Source organism: Pseudophryne corroboree, chromosome 2 (genome assembly GCF_028390025.1).
Source record: "Pseudophryne corroboree isolate aPseCor3 chromosome 2, aPseCor3.hap2, whole genome shotgun sequence".
Classification (NCBI taxonomy): Eukaryota; Metazoa; Chordata; class Amphibia; order Anura; family Myobatrachidae; genus Pseudophryne; species Pseudophryne corroboree.
The window spans coordinates 898,666,882-898,685,859 of record NC_086445.1 but is presented as its reverse complement, the minus strand read 5'-3'; the positions used below and the strand labels follow the sequence as shown (position 1 = coordinate 898,685,859).

The 18,978-nt window shown below is 48.1% G+C and overlaps 1 protein-coding gene across 6 annotated transcripts in view; it reads right to left on the bottom strand.

Moving 5' to 3' along the window:
• The window catches only part of METTL16 (methyltransferase 16, RNA N6-adenosine), a 271,853-nt gene that overhangs the window by 168,325 nt on the left and 84,550 nt on the right, over window positions 1-18,978 (bottom strand). The window contains exons 1-2 of one of the 6 annotated variants that reach the window (XM_063956026.1): window positions 1,671-1,815; window positions 214-348 (exon numbers count right to left, since the gene is read on the bottom strand). In XM_063956026.1, the coding sequence (XP_063812096.1) occupies window positions 214-341 (128 nt within the window). In that variant the 5' untranslated portion in view covers window positions 342-348; window positions 1,671-1,815. Of the gene's footprint in view, window positions 1-213; window positions 349-521; window positions 544-614; window positions 703-761; window positions 1,113-1,361; window positions 1,385-1,670; window positions 1,816-18,978 lie in introns of those variants that run through there. The other 5 variants (XM_063956030.1, XM_063956027.1, XM_063956029.1 and 2 more) reach the window with 5 other exon arrangements.

Here is an 18,978-nt window from a genome sequence, read left to right as displayed (position 1 = left end):
TGGCGTCTCTGGATCCAGATCCACTCTACACCCCGACGTTTCCCTATGGAAACCTGTGTACCCTGCTGCAGAAAAGTAATTTTGTGGCATGTGCCTCTTTTCCACCGAGTCCCTCAATTATCAACCACTCCCCAATCACCGGCTTCACAGAATTTTTCTTTTCATACTAGAATCTTAGGGTGAGAACTGCTGTATTATATAACAAAAACTTACCTCACTCTTCCGGACAGATTCATATTTACATGCTGTTTAAACTCCGGGTACTTGGAGGCCAAATAGGCAAAGTCTGGGGGCTTATCCTTATAGCGGTTTCTTGGATGCATAGATTTATTAAGTGCCATTCCTCATCTGAAATGACAGCAGCAGAAATCAGAGGAACAGCAGTGAACAGTAGTGCATCACTTGGCCATTATAATTATGCATGGCCTACATACCGTATGTAGTTAATGTGTGCAATAGTAACAACTTTAGGGTACAAAAAAACAAACACACACTAGTCTCAAACAACTCTAACAGTATACCACATGACTTGCACAAAGGCGCTGATTCAGAGTCGCACTTAAGTCGGCCTCATTGCCTGCATCTATGTGGCCGCACTGCCCCTGACCACCCACTTGTGAAAGTAGCCATCACCACTGCCAGAATGCATCTGCAGCAGTCCTGTCCTCTGTGTAAGAGATCACTCTGAAGCTGGGTATACACCACAGCGACATGACCTCCAACTACCCGTCATGCCGATTCAAGAAAGCTTATACACTTACTGATCGGCTGCTCAAAATGTCGGTCCTGACTTCCAGTCCCCGCCGTGTACAGGTGGTTTGCGGACCACTCCTATGCACAACCAATATATCTGTAGATATACCGGGCATCGGCTGTGCAGCAGAGCCGTTCACAAACATATAGATTGTATACACCCTCCAACCTGCTCGTGATATAGTGGCCGTTCGATGGAATGGCCGATATATCGCCCAGCGTGTATCCTGCAAGAGATTCCACCTACACAGCCAAGGATCACTAATCCTGCCCGCTAATACCCTGTTGCCAGGTTAAATACACTCAGCTGCCAGTGGAGCTGGGTACGTCTGTGAAAGGCCCGATCACTCTGCTGGGATGCACGAGCAGCGCGGAATATTGCAATGTCCGTCTGCAAAGCAAGTGTGACCGAGGCAGCTATAATAAGACTATGATAGGTAGAATATAACGGACTGAACACAAATTGCTAAGGCCCTACTTACACAGTATGTTAGCTGGGATGTGACTGAAGGAGGTTATAGCAAACAGGGCTCCAATAACACAGCAACCTGCATGTATTTTATTCATTTTGTGAAAGATTGCTCTAAAGTCTCTACTCATACACCCACCATTCCTAGGGTACAGGCATACACTGCCTCCTCATGTGCTGTGCGAGCATGATATAACCATACAAAGGTGTAAGGAGAATCCCTCCTCAGGTCAGTGAATGGCAATATATGAAGCCCTTGGATTGCAGATATTTGTGTTTCTCCTGCGATGTTATGGGTTGTTACATAGGCTGAGTGACACAGGCTTATAGAGCAGAGGTGACATATTTAGGCTTACAGAGACATTTAGAGGGTACAGTAACGTGAGCTTTGCACACCATGACCCGGGGATGCAATGTGTGTAGTGACGCCTGTAACACACTCACATACCCGACTCAGCTCTCCCTATCCCGGCGACTCCGTAGTACTGAGCTGCTGCTAGCGGGCTCATGTGCTGCTTCTCGCTCTCACGCCTCTGTCTGACGCCGATGCCATCCATCCGGCTACGGAGCGATGTTTAGGACGAAATTCCTCATAACTCGTTTTTATTTTTTGTGTATCCCCAGCGCAGCCTTGGTCGGGGGACTATCTCTGAATGAATGAACCAATTCAACAGGGGAGGCAGATATAACATTGCGATCAACTTGGAATTACCCCCATGGTTTTGCCCATTAGAGAACACTTTTGCTGCTGCGATCAGGTCTGAATTGGGCCCCACATTTTGCAACAGTCACTAAGGTAATTCGCCATCAATGGGCGAAACTGAGAGTGGCCATCGATGGTCACTAACTATGCTATGGGAGACCTGGTCTTCAACTAGGTGTGTGCCAGCGGTGCGTTGCATACAGCGCACCTGCACTGAGGGCGCATCCACTGGCACACACGTGGCCGGGCCGCACAAGTGTTGGAGCACCCAGCAACCTGGTTTATTACTTCTGGCCCTGGTGGCTATCAGCACAGTAATTGCACAGCTGCCGGGGTGCCGGTCGGCTTTGTGCAGAGCAATGTGAGTGTGTGAGCGTGCCTCCTGAGCTCTGCTGCTCCCAGTGGAAGAGCTGGCTAGGTGAGTCGGGTGCTTTCTGCACCCCCCCCCCCCCCACAGGTCTGTACATTTATACAGGTTCGGGGCCGCTGACACTCGGGGTGGGAAAGCAGGGTGATACCATTCACCCTGTAGGCACGATCACCCGCCCGCTTCCAGCATATTTTCAAACTCAAGCGCCCAGCAGTGCTACGCTGGGCTGCCGTTCCCTCCCAGTGTCCCAGGCCGAAATGCACATGGCATTATGGGAGCGGCCGCGGGAGAGGATTGAGCATCGAGCAGCCAGCAGCAGCACACCACAGCAGCGCATCTCGGTGTTCGGAATAGCCTCAAACACCGGAGTGCTTCATCCCGCCACCCGGACTGAGCCCATGAATAGAGAGGACCCGGTAGCTTCTGTGAGCCAGATCTTGCCGTCTGCAGTGTGGAGGAGAGAATTTCCGTAAGTGCGCAGTCAGGGTGGGGGGTTGTGTGTGTGAAGGAGTTGTCAGTGTCAGGAGTTGCTCAGCACACATCTCTCCCGCCGCGCAGCACAGCGCGATCTGTGCTGAGCGTGCGGGGGGAGACGGGGGGCCGCTCACTTCACCCAGTGGGTGAAGTGAGCGACCCGCTAGATTGCATGCAGGCCAATTTAGCAGCAGCGATAGCGATGCGCGGGGCTGCGCATGGCTATCGCTGTAAGGGGTACTCACGGAGCGATCAGGCTAATATTCTAAGCAATCTAGTCAGATTGCTTAGAATATCGCTCCGTCAGTACCCCCCTTTAGTGTGAGTTTGCATACACAGTATATGTGCTGTCTGTGTGTTGGAAGCAGAGCAGTGGAGGTGTTTGTGTGACTGAGCTGGCAGTGTGGGTGTGGTGAGAGTTGTGGGGGGGGAGGGGTGCTGAGTGTGTCAGATTTGATAGTTTTGTTAGTATGAGGGTAAAATGAAGTTGGGAAGAAAAGATGGGGAAGTGAGAGGAGATAGGGTAGTGACAGGTCGGGCAGAGAAGGAGATGGGGAAGCGACAGGTGGGAAGGAGATCGAGAAGCGACAGGTCGGGAGGAGGAGTAGATAGGAAAGCGACAGGTGGGGTGGAGGAGATATAGAAGCAACAGGTCCAGAAGAGGAGATGCGGTAGCGACAGGTCTGGAGGAGGAGGCGATGGAGTAGCGACAGGTCTAGAGGATGAGGAGATGGAGTAGCGACAGGTCAGGGGGAGGAGGAGGCGATGAAGTAGCGACAGGTGGTAGGAGAGGATATAGAAGTGACAGGTCCAGAGGGGGAGATGGGGAAGAGACAGATTGGGAGGAGGAGGAGAAGAAGCTATAGAAGAAGCAACAGGCCAGGAGGAGGAGTGGGGAAACAACAGTATAGCACAATTACCAGCTACTGTATATATATATATATATATATATATATATATATATATATATATATATATATTAACAAATATATGCAGATTTATTTCATGCTTGACTACTGTAATAGCCACACACATAAAAAACAAAATGGTTGCTGGTCGTTAAAAGGGAGGAACAACATGCAAAAATGGGGAGAAAGTAATTAAACTTAATTACTTATCATATATATCATACTGTAGAAGTTAATAATTTTCTGAGTAGGGGTTAATTGCTATTGAGGAAATTACATTGTATGGTATCAGAAATACTATTGTATTGTGTTATTGCTTTTAAGCCCTCTGTATTAAAACAGCAGTTACTGTGATGCTCTTTGTATTTTGTGTCTCTCTACCTGCCACCTTTCCTTCCTTCCTTCTTTCTTTCTTTCTTTCTTTCTTTCTTTCTTTCTTTCTTTCTTTCTTTCTTTCTTTCTTTCTTTCTTTCTTTCTCTACCTGGCGTAATAAGTAAAAGGGGACTCTGCCTGCCGTAATGTGTAAAATGGAGCTCTGCCTGCCGTAATGTGGGCTCTACCTGCCCTAATGTGTAAAAGGGGACTCTATCTGCCATAATGTGTAAAAGGGGACTCTATCTGCATTAATGTGTAAGAAAAGGAGCTCTACCTGGCGTAATGTGTGACAGGGGCTTTACCTGTGCAATGTGTGTAAGTGGTACTACTGTGCAGTGCAATTTGAATAATGGAGACTACTGTGCAACGTAATATGAATTGGTATTATTTTTATGGCCACGCCCCTTCCCCATGACTCTTATGGCGTGCACTGGCCCTATTTTAAATATGGGGGAGGAGGGCACTGATACTGTTTCTTGCACACAGCACTAAAATGTCTAGTTTAGCACTGTGGGGGACCATCAATGGTTTTTATCTTCGATGGCCATCCCTCTTATTTCTGTGAAAGACCCACGGGCCAGTCGCAGCCTGGGGGCGGGGCTTTGTGTGTGTCAGGGGCAGAGCTATGCTCTGTGTCCAGGCATCTTGTAAAAAAAAATATTTGTTTAGGCATAGCCATCGATGGAGGGAAACCATCTGGTTCTCCCCCATCGATGGTAAAAGTATGCGACATCGGTCACAGATGGTCATCCCTACACTAAGGTAAAGAAGAAAATGACAGGGCTGTTGAGACAGCTGACAGATAATGAGCTACAACACGGCTTTAGAAGTAAGATTGCAATGGTGTGTGACTACAGAAGGGGAGTAGATAGAAAGGAAATGGAGTAAAAATGTACTTAATATAATTAAACATAAATTAAGCATCAGTTTTGTCATTTAATAGCCACAACACCACGTATGTGTGAGTGTGTGTGTGTGTGTGTGTGTGTGTGTGTGTGTGTGTGTGTGTATATAGATATATATATATATATACACACACACACACACACACACATAAATATATATATATATATATATCCGAAACCTCTGTGATTTGTATGTATGTAAATATAGAGATGCGGTTAAATGACCGGCGATCGAGAGACTGCCAGTCACATTATTGACGCCGAGATCCCAAACGCTGAATAGCCCGCTGGTGCAAATTTATTAAAAATTAAATACTAAGAAATCACATGTACATAAGTATTCACAGTCTTTGCTAAATACTTTATTAATGCACCTTTGGCAGCAGTTACAGCCTCAAGTCTTTTTGAATATGATGCCACAAGCTTGGCACACCTATCTTTGTCAGTGTCGCCCATTCCTCTTTGCATCTCCTCCCAAGCTCTATCAGGTTGGATGGGAAGCGTCGGTGCACAGCCATTTTCATATCTCTCCAGTGATGTTCAATCGGAATCAAGTCTGGGCTCTGGCTGGGCCACACAAGGAATTTCACAGAGTTGTCCTGAAGCCACTCCTTTGATATCTTGGCTGTGTGCTTAGGGTCATTGTCCCGCTGAAAGATGAACCGTCACCCCAGTCTGAGGTCAAGAGCGCTCTGGAGCAGGTTTTCATCCAGGATAAAAGAATAAAAGGAGCTTCCTGGTGCGCAGAGCAGCCTATACCGTGATTGCACTACAAAGGTCGACTCCCTCACCCCTACAATAAACCACAAAACAGAAGATTGTGCAATGACACTGGCAAATGGCGCTGATAATAGATCAGATTTTACAATCTTAATAAAAATGTATCTTATACTGTAAATGGAAATATTCAAGGTATATTCTATTTACGTTCCTGCAGTAAGTTCAATATCCAGCATGTAACGTCATCTTTTCAGATGTCACTGTCCATCCCTCTGAGTCTTCTATGGTGTCAAGGCCACAGTCGTGTCAATCATAAAATGGAAAGAAAACCGTATCTCGTGTAGTACGTTCTTTTTAATATAACACTCAGACTGGACAGCACAAATACATGACGTTTTAAAACATATAAGGTTCTATATAAAAATCCATACAAAGCACACTAAACGTCAGGTGATATCCCAAACAGGTGAAAGGGGGAATAATTATCGGAAGGTTTGAGAACCTGAAAAAGTTCTCAAAACAGGTTTAATGAAGTTCCAGATGGCCTCCTGGGAAATGGTCCACTGGTATCCGGTAAACAGTTCCTCTATAAACACTGCAGGGGTCACCTACGTTGTACCACCAACGCGTTTCAAACCCCACTGGGTTCTTTATCAAGGATGTCTCTACATTGCTGCATTCATCTTTCCCTCTATCCTGACTAGTCTCCCAGTTCCTGCCACTGAAAAACATCCCCACAGCATGATGCTGCCACCACGCTTCACTGTCGAGATGGTATTGGCCTGGTGATGAGCGGTGCCTGGTTTCCTCCAAACATGATGCTTGGCATTCACGCCAAAGAGTTCAATCTTTGTCTCATCAGACCAGAGAATTTTGTTCCTCATGGTCTGAGAGTCCTTCAGGTGCATTTTGGCAAACTCCAGGTGGGCTGTCATGTGCTTTTTACTAAGGAGTGGCTTCCATCTGGCCACTCTACCATACAGTCCTGATTGGTGGATTGCTGCAGAGATGGTTGTCCTTCAGGAAGATTCTCCTCCTTCCTCAGAGGAATGCTGTAGCTCTAACAGAGTGACCATCGGGTTCTTGGTCACCTCCCTGATCCTTTTTCCCCGATCGCTCAGTTTAGATGGCCGGCCAGCTATAGGAAGAGTCCTGGTGGTTCCGAACTTCTTCCATTTACGGATGTGGGAGGCCACTGTGCTCATTGGGACCTTCGAAGCAGCGGATATTTTTCTGTACCGTTCCCCAGATTTTTTGCCTCGAGACAATCCTGTCTTGGAGATCTACAGACAATTCCTATGACTTCATGCTTGGTTTGTGCTCAGACATGCACTGTCAAGTGTGGGACCTTATATAGATAGGTGTGTGCCTTTCCAAATCATGTCCAATCAACTGAATTTACCACATGTGGACTCCAATTAAGCTGTAGAAGCATCTCAAGGATGATCAGTGGAAACAGGATGCACCTGAGCTCAATTTTGAGCTTTATGGCAAAGGCTGTGAATACTTATGTACATGTGATCTCTTAGGTTTTTTATTTTGAATAAATTAGCAAAAATTAAACAAAAAAACTTTTTTCACGTTGTCATTATGGCGTATTGTGTGTAGAATTTTGAGGGGAAAAATGAATTTATTCATTTTTGGAATAAGACTGTAACATAACAAAATGTGGAAAAAGGGAAGCGCTGTGAATACTTTCCAGATGCGCTGTATATACCTATTGTGGTGAGAGGGGTAGTCTCTCACCTGATTTGTTCACATTCTGTGGGAACAGAAGAAATCAAGACCTGGACATTCTGCAGCTGCAAAAGAGATTTGGTACCCCAGGTTTTTTGGATTGTCCAGATCCAACAGGAACTCATCACTGAGAACAGGAAGAGCTTAAAACTCCCATACACCCACTGCACATAATACTGATGCCTATTAGGGGCCAGTGAGTAGTATGCAGGTTTATAGTGCCAGGTACTGTGGACGTTGGCTGAGCATGGCAGATGGTGAGCACGGGGAGTTCTAAAGACATTTAATTTTCACCTGTTTGTTTATTTTATTTACCTGTGTGACCAGGCCCAAGCCTGTGTATGTTATGCACAGTGTCTGATGCCAGTAAAGACACTGTGTTTCACCAGAAAACCTGCTTGCCGATCAGGGCCGGATTAACAATGGGGCTGATGGAGCTGCAGCTCCAGGCCCCCTCTCCAAAATAGGCCTACAGCTCCTGCAGATCTCTGTGCTGCAAATGTTTCCTTCTACTGCAGCTTGCAGCGTCCTAAGCCCTGCCCTCTCCGGCATCAAAAAAAAAAAAACTATACTCCCCGGTCTGTGACCTGCCTTCCCTGCTGCTCACCCAGGGGCGGCCGGACAATTCGGGGGCGCTGACACAGTCTTCCACACACATGATAACTCCCGCTGCAAGATGTCGACCAGTCACCCGCATGTGTCGCCTGCCCGCCAGTGCCCCCCGACCGCCTGCGTGTCAGCGAGGGAAATAGAGCGCGGCCAGACAATACGAAGGGGAGGGGAGAGAAGACGAGGTCCGCAGAGGTGCCTGCCGCTGGGGCCATGCATGCTGGGCCACAGGTCATGGACAGGATGAGGGACATGGGCGGCTGGAACCAGGGAGGGAGTGGAGCCTGTGCTGCTTACAGGACAGCGCCCAGATGATATAGACCAGATGGGGCACCCTGAACGGCCCGCCGTCAAGTTTATCTCATCCCCCACCCGCTCTGGGCTGAGACAAGTGGGCAAGGTGAGGGGGGAGGCCAGGCAGGAGACGCACCTTTGTTGTCTCTCTCTATCATCATCATGTTGTCTCTCTATCATTATTATATGCCCTTTACACAGTGGGCATCAATTTTATTTACTTATTTTTCTCTAATAATTTCTCTAATATCTCTCTATTAATTGTATTATATATATATATATATCTATATCACCCTGTCACTTACTATCTTCCTGTCACCCACTATCTCCCTGTAACTCCTGTCTACCCAGTCACCCACTATCTCCCTGTCACCCCTGCCTCCCCAATCACCCACTATCTCCCTGTCATCCCGGCCTGCCCAGTCACCCATTATAATGATTATATCCCTGTCACCCCTGCTCCCCAGTCACTTACTATCTCCCAGTCACCCACCATCTCCCTGTCACCCCTGCATCCCCAGTCACCCACTATCTCCTTGTCACACCTGCCTCCCCAGGTCACTTACTATCTCTCAGTCACCCACTAGCTCCCTTTCTCCCCAGTCACCCATTATCTCCCTGTCACTCCTGCCTCCCCAGTCACCCACTATCTCCCTGTACAATTGGGGGTACTATTGTGTGGCCACACCCCTTTCTTGTGAAACCACATTTTTTTTGCAGCATGAGCTGTCACTTTATAAAGCTTATCCCATCAAGGGGTGCCAAAATCTATAGTCATTTACCAAAAAATATTAAGCTCGAGCCGGCCCTGTGCTCACCTCAGCTCAGATGCTGTGGCTGGTCCCTCCCCCAGCCATAGGCTGCCCTGCTGCTGCATTGTGAGTATGCAGAGATGTCTAGATAGCCCCTCCCACCTCCAGGACCTGGCCCGCCCCCCCCCTCCTGCTTCCATACCCCAGCTGCCACCCTCTTTTCTTCTGTCCCACCCATTCCCAGTCACAGGCCCTCCCCTCCTTACCCCCTGTCCTGTGTGTGACTGCCTCCCTCTATTCTTGTTTTCAAGAGGTGGAGCTTCTGAGCTTTTGGGTCCCAAGGAAAAAGACATCCTCCTTACAGCAGTCATGTGCAGTGAGATAAATTGCCCAGGAGGCTCTGGCTATTATCAGAGACAGATTTACACACAATATATGAGCCAAAGGGTTCATGTGGGCATTATACACGGGTGCAGCAGTATATACTGCTGGAAATTTGGTGAGTTTTGATCAGAGATGTGCAGAAAAGATAGGCAGGGGAGTAATTTAGAGATGAGCGCCGGAAATTTTTCGGGTTTTGTGTTTTGGTTTTGGGTTCGGTTCCGCGGCCGTGTTTTGGGTTCGACCGCGTTTTGGCAAAACCTCACCGAATTTTTTTTTGTCGGATTCGGGTGTGTTTTGGATTCGGGTGTTTTTTTCAAAAAACCCTAAAAAACAGCTTAAATCATAGAATTTGGGGGTCATTTTGATCCCAAAGTATTATTAACCTCAAAAACCATAATTTCCACTCATTTTCAGTCTATTCTGAATAGCTCACACCTCACAATATTATTTTTAGTCCTAAAATTTGCACCGAGGTCGCTGTGTGAGTAAGATAAGCGACCCTAGTGGCCGACACAAACACCGGGCCCATCTAGGAGTGGCACTGCAGTGTCACGCAGGATGTCCCTTCCAAAAAACCCTCCCCAAACAGCACATGACGCAAAGAAAAAAAGAGGCGCAATGAGGTAGCTGTGTGAGTAAGATAAGCGACCCTAGTGGCCGACACAAACACCGGGCCCATCTAGGAGTGGCACTGCAGTGTCACGCAGGATGTCCCTTCCAAAAAACCCTCCCCAAACAGCACATGACGCAAAGAAAAAAAGAGGCGCAATGAGGTAGCTGACTGTGTGAGTAAGATAAGCGACCCTAGTGGCCGACACAAACACCGGGCCCATCTAGGAGTGTCACTGCAGTGTCACGCAGGATGTCCCTTCCAAAAAACCCTCCCCAAACAGCACATGACGCAAAGAAAAAAAGAGGCGCAATGAGGTAGCTGACTGTGTGAGTAAGATAAGCGACCCTAGTGGCCGACACAAACACCGGGCCCATCTAGGAGTGGCACTGCAGTGTCACGCAGGATGGCCCTTCCAAAAAACCCTCCCCAAACAGCACATGACGCAAAGAAAAATAAAAGAAAAAAGAGGTGCAAGATGGAATTGTCCTTGGGCCCTCCCACCCACCCATATGTTGTATAAACAAAACAGGACATGCACACTTTAACCAACCCATCATTTCAGTGACAGGGTCTGCCACACGACTGTGACTGATATGACGGGTTGGTTTGGACCCCCCCCAAAAAAGAAGCAATTAATCTCTCCTTGCACAAACTGGCTCTACAGAGGCAAGATGTCCACCTCATCATCATCCTCCGATATATCACCGTGTACATCCCCCTCCTCACAGATTATCAATTCGTCCCCACTGGAATCCACCATCTCAGCTCCCTGTGTACTTTGTGGAGGCAATTGCTGCTGGTCAATGTCTCCGCGGAGGAATTGATTATAATTCATTTTAATGAACATCATCTTCTCCACATTTTCTGGATGTAACCTCGTACGCCGATTGCTGACAAGGTGAGCGGCGGCACTAAACACTCTTTCGGAGTACACACTTGTGGGAGGGCAACTTAGGTAGAATAAAGCCAGTTTGTGCAAGGGCCTCCAAATTGCCTCTTTTTCCTGCCAGTATAAGTACGGACTGTGTGACGTGCCTACTTGGATGCGGTCACTCATATAATCCTCCACCATTCTTTCAATGTTGAGAGAATCATATGCAGTGACAGTAGACGACATGTCCGTAATCGTTGTCAGGTCCTTCAGTCCGGACCAGATGTCAGCATCAGCAGTCGCTCCAGACTGCCCTGCATCACCGCCAGCGGGTGGGCTCGGAATTCTGAGCCTTTTCCTCGCACCCCCAGTTGCGGGAGAATGTGAAGGAGGAGATGTTGACAGGTCGCGTTCCGCTTGACTTGACAATTTTCTCACCAGCAGGTCTTTCAACCCCAGCAGACTTGTGTCTGCCGGAAAGAGAGATCCAAGGTAGGCTTTAAATCTAGGATCGAGCATGGTGGCCAAAATGTAGTGCTCTGATTTCAACAGATTGACCACCCGTGAATCCTTGTTAAGCGAATTAAGGGCTCCATCCACAAGTCCCACATGCCTAGCGGAATCGCTCCGTGTTAGCTCCTCCTTCAATGTCTCCAGCTTCTTCTGCAAAAGCCTGATGAGGGGAATGACCTGACTCAGGCTGGCAGTGTCTGAACTGACTTCACGTGTGGCAAGTTCAAAGGGCATCAGAACCTTGCACAACGTTGAAATCATTCTCCACTGCGCTTGAGACAGGTGCATTCCACCTCCTATATCGTGCTCAATTGTATAGGCTTGAATGGCCTTTTGCTGCTCCTCCAACCTCTGAAGCATATAGAGGGTTGAATTCCACCTCGTTACCACTTCTTGCTTCAGATGATGGCAGGGCAGGTTCAGTAGTTTTTGGTGGTGCTCCAGTCTTCTGTACGTGGTGCCTGTACGCCGAAAGTGTCCCGCAATTCTTCTGGCCACCGACAGCATCTCTTGCACGCCCCTGTCGTTTTTTTAAAAATTCTGCACCACCAAATTCAAGGTATGTGCAAAACATGGGACGTGCTGGAATTTGCCGATATTTAATGCACACACAATATTGCTGGCGTTGTCCGATGCCACAAATCCACAGGAGAGTCCAATTGGGGTAAGCCATTCCGCGATGATCTTCCTCAGTTGCCGTAAGAGGTTTTCAGCTGTGTGCGTATTCTGGAAACCGGTGATACAAAGCGTAGCCTGCCTAGGAAAGAGTTGGCGTTTGCGAGATGCTGCTACTGGTGCCGCCGCTGCTGTTCTTGCGGCGGGAGTCCATACATCTACCCAGTGGGCTGTCACAGTCATATAGTCCTGACCCTGCCCTGCTCCACTTGTCCACATGTCCGTGGTTAAGTGGACATTGGGTACAGCTGCATTTTTTAGGACACTGGTGACTCTTTTTCTGAGGTCTGTGTACATTTTCGGTATCGCCTGCCTAGAGAAATGGAACCTAGATGGTATTTGGTACCGGGGACACAGTACCTCCAACAAGTCTCTAGTTGGCTCTGCAGTAATGATGGATACCGGAACCACGTTTCTCACCACCCAGGATGCCAAGGCCTCAGTTATCCGCTTTGCAGTAGGATGACTGCTGTGATATTTCATCTTCCTCGCAAAGGACTGTTGAACAGTCAATTGCTTACTGGAAGTAGTACAAGTGGGCTTACGACTTCCCCTCTGGGATGACCATCGACTCCCAGCAGCAACAACAGCAGCGCCAGCAGCAGTAGGCGTTACACGCAAGGATGCATCGGAGGAATCCCAGGCAGGAGAGGACTCGTCAGAATTGCCAGTGACATGGCCTGCAGGACTATTGGCATTCCTGGGGAAGGAGGAAATTGACACCGAGGGAGTTGGTGGGGTGGTTTGCGTGAGCTTGGTTACAAGAGGAAGGGATTTACTGGTCAGTGGACTGCTTCCGCTGTCGCCCAAAGTTTTTGAACTTGTCACTGACTTATTATGAATGCGCTGCAGGTGACGTATAAGTGAGGATGTTCCGAGGTGGTTAACGTCCTTACCCCTACTTATTACAGCTTGACAAAGGCAACACACGGCTTGACACCTGTTGTCCGCATTTCTGTTGAAATACTTCCACACCGAAGAGCTGATTTTTTTGGTATTTTCACCAGGCATGTCAGTGGCCATATTCCTCCCACGGACAACAGGTGTCTCCCCGGGTGCCTGACTTAAACAAACCACCTCACCATCAGAATCCTCCTGGTCAATTTCCTCCCCAGCGCCAGCAACACCCATATCCTCCTCATCCTGGTGTACTTCAACACTGACATCTTCAATCTGACTATCAGGAACTGGACTGCGGGTGCTCCTTCCAGCACTTGCAGGGGGCGTGCAAATGGTGGAAGGCGCATGCTCTTCACGTCCAGTGTTGGGAAGGTCAGGCATCGCAACCGACACAATTGGACTCTCCTTGTGGATTTGGGATTTCGAAGAACGCACAGTTCTTTGCGGTGCTTTTGCCAGCTTGAGTCTTTTCATTTTTCTAGCGAGAGGCTGAGTGCTTCCATCCTCATGTGAAGCTGAACCACTAGCCATGAACATAGGCCAGGGCCTCAGCCGTTCCTTGCCACTCCGTGTGGTAAATGGCATATTGGCAAGTTTACGCTTCTCCTCCGACAATTTTATTTTAGGTTTTGGAGTCCTTTTTTTACTGATATTTGGTGTTTTGGATTTGACATGCTCTGTACTATGACATTGGGCATCGGCCTTGGCAGACGACGTTGCTGGCATTTCATCGTCTCGGCCATGACTAGTGGCAGCAGCTTCAGCACGAGGTGGAAGTGGATCTTGATCTTTCCCTAATTTTGGAACCTCAACATTTTTGTTCTCCATATTTTAATAGGCACAACTAAAAGGCACCTCAGGTAAACAATGGAGATGGATGGATACTAGTATACAATTATGGATGGACTGCCGAGTGCCGACACAGAGGTAGCTACAGCCGTGGACTACCGTACTGTACTGTGTCTGCTGCTAATATAGACTGGATGATAATGAGATGTAGTATGTATAAAGAAGAAAAAAAAAACCACGGGTAGGTGGTATACAATTATGGATGGACTGCCGAGTGCCGACACAGAGGTAGCTACAGCCGTGGACTACCGTACTGTACTGTGTCTGCTGCTAATATAGACTGGATGATAATGAGATGTAGTATGTATAAAGAAGAAAGAAAAAAAAAACCACGGGTAGGTGGTATACAATTATGGACGGACTGCCGAGTGCCGACACAGAGGTAGCTACAGCCGTGGACTACCGTACTGTACTGTGTCTGCTGCTAATATAGACTGGATGATAATGAGATGTAGTATGTATAAAGAAGAAAGAAAAAAAAACCACGGGTAGGTGGTATACAATTATGGATGGACTGCCGAGTGCCGACACAGAGGTAGCTACAGCCGTGGACTACCGTACTGTACTGTGTCTGCTGCTAATATAGACTGGATGATAATGAGATGTAGTATGTATAAAGAAGAAAAAAAAACCACGGGTAGGTGGTATACAATTATGGATGGACTGCCGAGTGCCGACACAGAGGTAGCTACAGCCGTGGACTACCGTACTGTACTGTGTCTGCTGCTAATATAGACTGGTTGATAATGAGATGTAGTATGTATAAAGAAGAAAGAAAAAAAAACCACGGATAGGTGGTATACAATTATGGATGGACTGCCGAGTGCCGACACAGAGGTAGCTACAGCCGTGGACTACCGTACTGTACTGTGTCTGCTGCTAATATAGACTGGATGATAATGAGATGTAGTATGTATAAAGAAGAAAAAAAAACCACGGGTAGGTGGTATACAATTATGGATGGACTGCCGAGTGCCGACACAGAGGTAGCTACAGCCGTGGACTACCGTACTGTACTGTGTCTGCTGCTAATATAGACTGGATGATAATGAGATGTAGTATGTATAAAGAAGAAAGAAAAAAAAAACCACGGGTAGGTGGTATACAATTATGGATGGACTGCCGAGTGCCGACACAGAGGTAGCTACAGCCGTGAACTACCGTACTGTGTCTGCTGCGACTGGATGATAAATAATGATATAAAAAATATATATATATCACTACTGCAGCCGGACAGGTATATATTATATAATGACGGACCTGCTGGACACTGTCTGTCAGCAGAATGAGTTTTTTATAGAATAAAAAAACACCGCACAAGTCACACGACGAGTGTTTAACTTTTTCAGGCAATCACAATATAGTATACTATACTGGTGGTCAGTGTGGTCAGGTCACTGGTCAGTCACACTGGCAGTGGCACTCCTGCAGCAAAAGTGTGCACTGTTTAATTTTAATAATATGTACTCCTGGCTCCTGCTATAACCTATAACTGCTCCCCAGTCTCCCCCACAATTAAGCTGTGTGAGCACAGTCAGATATTATACATAGATGATGCAGCACACTGGGCTGAGCACAGATATGGTATGTGACTGAGTCACTGTGTATCGTTTTTTTCAGGCAGAGAACGGATTATATTAAATAAAACTGCACTGGTGGTCACTGGTCAGTGGTCACTGGTCAGTCACTAGTAAACTCTGCACTCTCTAGTACTCCTAAGCTCCAGTAAATCAAGTGTCTCTGTCTCAATCTCACTCTCTCTCTTCTAATCTAAATGGAGAGGACGCCAGCCACGTCCTCTCCCTATCAATCTCAATGCACGTGTGAAAATGGCGGCGACGCGCGGCTCCTTATATAGAATCCGAGTCTCGCGATAGAATCCGAGCCTCGCGAGAATCCGACAGCGTCATGATGACGTTCGGGCGCGCTCGGGTTAACCGAGCAAGGCGGGAAGATCCGAGTCGCTCGGATCCGTGTAAAAAAAGCTGAAGTTCGGGCGGGTTCGGATTCCGAGGAACCGAACCCGCTCATCTCTAGGGAGTATACTTTTTGCTCCAGGGTTTTGAGCATAATATGATTAGAATAATACAAAGAAGGTATTTCTAATATATTCTTTGAATTTTTCATACACTTTATACAGTCAAAACTCTGGTGCAAATGTTAGTATGACAGGAAAGGCTCTGCCTCACCCCACTGCGCATCACTGATAAAGAGTGATAAATGACCAGCCAACCAGCTCCTAACTGTTATGTTATAGGATGTGTTTGAAAAAAGACAGGAGCTGGTGTTATGGACGACTAGATTCTTGGACTCACAAAAGATGCTGATGGATCCCTGGACTTGCAAAAGGTGCCATAGAGAGTTCCAGAACAAATTGGGAAAATAATTGTCTTGGTCCTACTTGAGGGAAGCAGCAGCTCTATTAAGGTGAGACTCCTAGAGCCCTCGTGGCGTTTCACCATTAGCAACCCCCGCTGTTCCCTTGGTGCTGGTTGCACACACCAATACTTAGGGGGGACCCTGGACTTAATTCCCCCAGCAGTAGGAGCTCACCCAATAGACCAGCGATCCCAGACAGCTCCAAATAGCAACAGTCTGTCATGACTAAGGTTTTTGTGAACCCGGTGCTAGCGAAGTCTGCGCGGGCGACTGGAGGACTACACGAATACCACCACTGACCTGGTTTTGGAAGTGTTGTGGACTCGGGGTCTCTTCCGGTGACTGGGAAGAGGAACCGCGGCAGAGATGGCCGAATCCAGGTTCTCCTCATGCAGGATGAGGTCGGCAGACAGGAAGCACGTGTGGGCGCTGAAGGTCTCCTGAAAGACAGAACTGGAAAGGCGCTGATGAATCAGTGAAGAATAACAGGTACAACTGTGCTAAAGGGCACAGGGTGCTTGGGGACACTGAGGTGCTTGGAGACACTGAGGTGCTTGGAGACACTGAGGTGCTTGGAGACACTGAGGTGCTTGGAGACACTGAGGTACTTGGAGACACTGAGGTACTTGGAGACACTGAGGTACGTAGAGGCACTGAGGTGCGTAGAGGCACTGAGGTGCGTAGAGGCACTGAGGTGCGTGAAGACACTGGGGTGCGTAGAGACACTGGAGTGCGTAGAGACACTGGGGTGCTGAGGCACGGAGGCACGGAGGTGCTGGAAGCACGGAGGTACTGAGGCACGGAGGTGCTGAGGCACGGAGGCACGGAGGTGCTGAGGCACGGAGATGCTGAGTCACGGAGATGCTGGAAGCACGGAGGCACGGAGGTGCTGGAAGCACGGAGGCACGGAGGTGCTGGAAGCACGGAGGTACTGAGGCACGGAGGTGCTGAGGCACGGAGATGCTGAGTCACGGAGGTGCTGGAAGCACGGAGGCACGGAGGTGCTGGAAGCACGGAGATGCTGAGTCACGGAGGTGCTGGAAGCACGGAGGCACGGAGGTGCTGGAAGCACGGAGGTACTGAGGCACGGAGGCACGGAGGTCCTGAGGCACGGAGGTACGGAGGTCCTGAGGCACGGAGGTACTGAGGTGCTGAGGCACGGAGATGCTGAGGCACGGAGATGCTGAGTCACGGAGCTGCTGGAAGCACGGAGGCACGGAGGTGCTGGAAGCACGGAGGTACTGAGGCACGGAGGTACGGAGGTCCTGAGGCACGGAGGTACTGAGGTGCTGAGGCACGGAGATGCTGAGGCATGGAGATGCTGAGTCACGGAGCTGCTGGAAGCACGGAGGCACGGAGGTGCTGGAAGCACGGAGGTACTGAGGCACAGAGGTGCTGAGTCACGGAGATGCTGGAAGCACGGAGGCACGGAGGTGTTGGAAGCACGGAAGTACTGAGCTCTGGAGATCCCAACTACAACAGTAGTAAAACTGAAACACGACAGCTGTGGTTTTCAGTGGAGAACATGGAATTCAGTACTGTGCCTTTAAGACGAAACATTGCAGCTGTGCCTTTACATTGAGACTCAGGGAAATGGTGAAATCAAATGGCAACACACAAGTAACCATACAGGAACAAGGGAACAGAGTTTCCACAGGAACTTAGGTACAATGGTTACCTTAAGGGAGCTCAGCATAAAGACTCTCACAAGGCTGTATGTGACACGAGGAACTGGCCCAGATTCCAACTCAGCCTCCTGATTTATACTTCCTGGTCCTTGATGATTGGTGGGCAGGATTAGGTGATGTCACTGTCATGTGACTACTCTAGCCAAGGCTGTGATGTAGAATGAGGCCTAGCAGGCCAAGAGAACACTGAAGCCTGGACTTCTGCAAAACACAGGATGCTTGCTTTTAGATTACTGAATTCAGCCTCACACAGGAGATCACCACAGGTGGAGCTGATTACCTCTCAGGCAGAGAACTCAGGAAACTCAGTGCTGACAAGCTTTTTAACTCCGTGAGTGAAAAGACACAGGATCCAGGACAGAAAGCAGGGGTAAGTCACCAAATATGAGAATTACAGTCAGGATTGTGACAGTATCCCCCTCTTCAAGGGTGGACTCCGGACACCCATCTTGAATCTTAGAGGAACTTGATGAATAACTTCTAAATAGCTTCTAAAAAGTGGAAACCAGAGGGTCCAGAAACAAAACTTAAGCTGGATTCTTTAGAAGTCTTCCTGATCATCTTCAGAACAGGTAGACCATCCATCATAGACAAGACTGGAATTTCCTTCATCCGAAAGGACTGAGGAATAAACTGTAGAAGGTTCCTCTCCTCGTTTTGTAGTGCGAGAAGATTGTGCTTTCGAAGCTAGCACTCCACTGAGGCTTAGATTAAATCTTGTTCTATAACGAGGACTTTTCATACAGAGACCTGTAGAGCTTTTTGGTGATTCTGGAACCTCTTCATGCGTGGAAGCATAACAGGAAGGAACAGCACCTCCCAGGAAAGGAGTAGCATCATAAACTGGATCAAATTCAGAGTCTGAGTCCAAGTCTAACGGAAAATACGAATCTCCGTTAGATACACAGTTTGAAAATGACCTAGAAGTGCACTGTAACTTTAAATTATTTGGCGGAGAACTTAGTATTGAGCTAGGAGAGACTCCTACATGACCAACCTGAATGGTCGGATTCTTACGGAAGGAGATACTTGGACT